Here is a 4,917-nt window from a genome sequence, read left to right as displayed (position 1 = left end):
TTAATCTAAAAATATTATTAATATACTTTTGTCATGTTTTTACTATATATTTTTTATGCATTAAAATATTTTAACTAATGCTCCTAAAAATAATTAGATAAATTTTATGATACTCTAAAAGATAAAAAAAAAAAATTCTATATTTTTATATTTGTGAAATAATCATAACTACTAATTTTAGTGATAGAGTTAATAGTGTATTTAAAAAAATTATTTTTTTTAATATTTCAGTATAATTTAAAAAAGGTATTCACTGTATCGAGTTCCAATCAATTATTAATATAACAACAAAAATAAACAGTTATTAAGTAGGTGGACGTCACACTAATAGACACGGACGGTTGTGAGGATGATTATTGGTATCAGCACTTATCGGTTCTTTATTTGCACAAACATAGCCCAAAGTTGATGACATGATTCATTTTAAAGCCAATGAAATGGACACGTGACCTCCCGACAACGTATCTTCTCTCTCTCTACATATATGTTTAATAATTTTTATCACATTAATTTTAATATTTATTATATTTTTTCTCCTTTCTCTCTCAGAGCATATACACAATTTTAAGAAATGTTTTCTTTTTGTCTATTCACATTTTTATTTTTAAATTATATTATTTTTACAAAATAAATATATCATACTTTTTACAGTTTTTTTCTTTATCTCTTATTATCATATTATTTATTTTATTTTTATCTTTTCTTTTTATTCTTACAATTGTATTAAAAAATAATATTTTTTTAACATATACATATTTTAAATGGATTAATTGTTAATTTTTTTATATTTTTATTTATTGTGAAATTTGTATTAATAAGACACACTTACTTTTAAAAGTGAACATATTCATTCATTTATTCTATGAAAGGTTAATCTAACCATTTATTATTATAATTTTTTTAAATAAATTATAAATTTATAACATATAATTATTTTTTGTTAGTGTTGATAAAATAGTTATTTGAGTATTATTCTCTAATTATACATAAAATTTTATTATAGAATTTTGTATTAATTTATTGTAGGCATTATTGAAGTAAAATTTAAGATTAAAATTTATACTAAAAATACTGAAAAATTACTTCTAAATTTATTTATAATTCTATGCTTATACTCCATTTATGCTTAGATAAGTAAATTGTGTTTACCACATCTAATGGAATGGAAACGATATATACATATATAAATACACATATAACAATTATTAGAAAAAAAATTGTCCTCATAATTTAAAAGGGTATTATGAATTATAACATTTTTAAAATTACGTAGGTCTTTTCAATTATATCATGTTTATAAATCTCGGGACACCAGAAATTGTAGAGCTAAAATCCCTTCCTTTGTCACAATGAAGCCCAATTTCAGCAAAATGAGAACCAGTTCTCTAGTCAACAACACATCGGCACCGGCAAATCCAAAAAATAAAACACTAGTTTTTGATTTTGAGGGCACTGTGTTACGATCCACTTCATTGTTCCCTTACTTCATGCTGGTTGCATTTGAAGCTGGTGGGATTCTAAGATCTCTCATATTGTTACTTTCATACCCTTTGGTGTGGCTGGTGGGTGAAGACCAACTAGGCTTGAAGATCATGGTTTTCTTGTGCTTTTTTGGCATAAGAAAGGACACATTCAGAATAGGATCAGCTGTTCTGCCAAAGTTCTTCTTAGAAGATATGGGGTGGGAAGGTTTTGAAGCTGTAATGTGTTGTGAGAGAAAGGTGGCATCTAGTAAGTTGCCTAGGATCATGGTTGAAAATTTCTTGAAGGACTATTTAGCGGTTGAGGCTGTTATAGCAAGAGACTTGAAGTCCTTCAGTGGGTATTTTTTGGGAGTGTTTGAGAAAAAGAAGCCAAATAAAATCCCTTCATATAAAATGAATGTGGGTACTAAAGAGGGCAACAACAATAGTATTGGTATTATAGGTAACCATGTTGAGTTTATTGATCAGGAGGAGCTTTTCCACCAATTCAAGGTTTGATAAAAAATATAAAATAACATTCAATCATTCATAACCACACTCATGTCATGCCTTTTATGTTATAAAACTCTCTTTAACTAACAAACACGTGTGTACATTCACTAGTTTATTCTATATAACTGTTTCTAAATATTTTTGTGTAGGAGTTTTGCTTAATGTTAAGTTCTGAAGAGAGGAGAAATTGCCGTGTTCTTCCAAGAGAGAGGTATCTGAAGCCATTGATCTTCCATGATGGAAGATTGGCTTTCAGGCCAACTCTTGTATCTTCTCTTGCCTTGTTCATGTGGTTACCATTTGGGTTATTTCTTTGTTTCTTTAGATTTATAAGTGGCATAGCATTGCCACTCCACGTTTCAGCTCCAATATTGGCCTTTTCAGGGACAAGAACCACCGGTTCTAGACCCCAGAGCACTTTGTCTTCGGTCCTCAATGAAGAAAATCAAAAGGGCATGCTCTATGTGAGCAATCACAGAACCTTGCTTGACCCACTTTACATTGCAATAGTACTACAAAAACCACTTTCTGCAGTCACATACAGCTTAAGCAGATTAAATGAACTGGTTTCCCCCATCGGAACTATAAGACTAACCAGGGACAGAGATAGAGACAGGGAAATAATGATCAAATTGCTGAGCCACGGAAACCTTGTGGTGTGTCCTGAGGGAACAACTTGCAGGGAACCTTATTTGTTAAGGTTTAGTCCTTTGTTTGCTGAACTTACAGATGATATTGTTCCTATTGCTGTGGATGTTAAGGTTAGCATGTTTTATGGAACAACAGCGAGTGGGCATAAATTTTTGGACCCTTTTTTCCACTTCATGAACCCAAGTCCTGAATACTTCATTAAAATTCTCGAGAAATTACCACAACAGCAAACATGTCAACCTGGTGGAATATCGAGGATTGAAGTGGCCAATTTTGTGCAAAATGAGATATGCAGTGCTTTAGGATTTGCATGCACCAACTTGACCAGGAAAGACAAGTATTTGGTCTTGGCAGGAAACGAGGGTGTGAGCCCACGCTATAACTGCCACTAGTAGCTTACCCACTTTAGTGTGTTGTCACCCCTTGAACTACCCTGAAGATTTCCCACTGGGAGAGTGGTACGGTGAGGACTTTTCATGTTTAAATTTTATGACAGTATATTTTCAGGTTATAATATTGTGCTAGAGAAAAATATTTGTTCAATGTTTATGTGTAACCTTCTCTATAATTCAGAGAAGAAGGGAGATAAGTGTGGCGTAAGATATATGATGTAACAATCAAGTGATATATAAACAATGCAAATTATACAAGGTACAATGAAATGTGTAAAAATAAAATCATCATGATACTTGCATAAAAGTATTGGTTGTGTTACAAATTCACATTTACTATTTATTAAGAAAATATTCATTCAAAGCAAAGCTTAGTAAAAAACTATATTTTCATGAAAAAGGAATAAAACTTAAAGAAATAGAGATATTGTCTCATTTTAATATATGAAAAGTTTTTAATTGAAAAAAATATTTATATAATTATATCTCACTTCAAGAAGGTGAAAACTCAAACCTATAACTTATTCGATGTAAATCAATTTTATTTCGGTTAACATATATATATAAATCTTTTTATATTATTGAGTAACGTAATATAGTCATGTCAGAGAAAAATATACAATTTTTAATGATTTTATTTAGTACAACTTACAATCAATTAAACTAATTAACGTGGGCTTTTATTTTTATAAAATTTATATCTTTATCTCTTCCCCTTAATCATGTTATTATTTTATCATCATGAGAGAAACCAAACTCTCACTCACTCTTTAATGTCGTTTCTTCGACGCTAAACTTGACGATGTGTGTAAGAATTTGTGATGAGAATGATTGGTAGGTTTCTGTCTTAGTCCTATAATATGCACAAACCAAATAATGATTTGGATATATATATATTGGGTGTAAATATGTAGGTATGGACCAGACAAGCTAAACTCACTTAAGAGAAAATTCCACGAGACTCAAACAACATTAACGTTATTTTAACATTTATTTAGTTTCTATACAACTAACTATAGTATAACTGATTTTTAATTTCTATAAAATATCCACTATAAACATCCAGGTCAAATGTTAAAGTAACGTTACTTCTGGAACAAACTCATCCACTCGTGTGGACGATGGCGTGGGAATGGTAGAAATATGTCCAAAATCACAAAAAACGGCAGCGTTTTGAAACATCTTCTCTCCAACTTCATTGCTCCAACGTTTGAGATTATGTTCCCTGTGATGTGAAATGCCTTGGTCCCTTCATTGTTGTTTCCTAAACATCTCGTCTCCAGAATCCTCTGATTGTGTCGTGTGACTGCTTGACCACTCCAAGTGTTCATGGTCTCCTTCACTCGCGAAGTAGTATGCGGTAATGCTTTTTAATTTAGAATTTTGTCAACTGTGGTTTGATGATTGGCTGAGATAATAGACAACTGACAGTGTTGAATCACACCCTAATTTCTCCTTCTATAGTGTTTGACTATTTCTGGCATAGTTACAAAAATTAGATAGGTGATTTAATCGATTAGATTTATATAGGTTAGATCATTAGTTTGGACAACTCAAAAGTTAAAATATTAATTTCATTTTTCTAATATTTTTAATTAAACAAATAGAAAGATTTGTATAGTTGTTTTATATGAAATTTGTGTATAGATTTTTAACCTTTTGTTATTTATTAGTGAGTTTTTTTATTTAGTAGGACATGTAATATGTAACATGATTTTTTTTATATTAACTTCAAATTTGATTAACTTAACTTTTGTATTAATTTATTATTCATGTTCTATAATATTGATGATTATTAATTCAATTTTAATGTAATTATAATAACTTTTGTATTAATTTATTATTCATGTTCTATAATATTGATATTATTAATTCAATTTTAATGTAATTATAATAAG

At 29.7% G+C, this 4,917-nt stretch overlaps 1 protein-coding gene across 2 annotated transcripts; it reads left to right on the top strand.

Annotated features, from left to right (window-relative positions):
- Positions 1–1,298: 1,298 nt before the first annotated feature.
- On the top strand, positions 1,299–3,238 carry LOC113847347 (probable glycerol-3-phosphate acyltransferase 2). Of its 2 annotated transcripts, XM_027476384.1 has the most exons (3): positions 1,299–1,844; positions 1,875–1,976; positions 2,126–3,238. In XM_027476384.1, the coding sequence occupies exons 1-3, from the start codon at positions 1,350–1,352 to the stop codon at positions 3,017–3,019; spliced, it is 1,491 nt and encodes a 496-aa protein (XP_027332185.1). In that variant the 5' UTR covers positions 1,299–1,349; the 3' UTR covers positions 3,020–3,238. The 2 variants fall into 2 exon arrangements, with proteins under 2 accessions (XP_027332185.1, XP_027332184.1); XM_027476383.1 differs by having other exon boundaries at positions 1,299–1,976.
- Positions 3,239–4,917: the final 1,679 nt, after the last annotated feature.

This window comes from Abrus precatorius, unplaced genomic scaffold (assembly GCF_003935025.1).
Source record: "Abrus precatorius isolate BTA unplaced genomic scaffold, Abrus_2018 Scaffold8, whole genome shotgun sequence".
Classification (NCBI taxonomy): domain Eukaryota; kingdom Viridiplantae; phylum Streptophyta; class Magnoliopsida; order Fabales; family Fabaceae; genus Abrus; species Abrus precatorius.
The sequence above is the reverse complement of the archived record's forward strand: the minus strand, read 5'-3'. Positions and strand labels throughout refer to the sequence as shown.

Excerpts from the sequence above, each read along its gene's own strand:
- LOC113847347 (XM_027476383.1), top strand. The coding sequence starts at position 1,350 with ATGAAGCCCAATTTCAGCAAAATGAGAACCAGTTCTCTAGTCAACAAC. Across the intron at positions 1,977-2,125 it reads AGCTTTTCCACCAATTCAAG|GAGTTTTGCTTAATGTTAAG; the intron begins GTTTGATAAAAA and ends ATTTTTGTGTAG.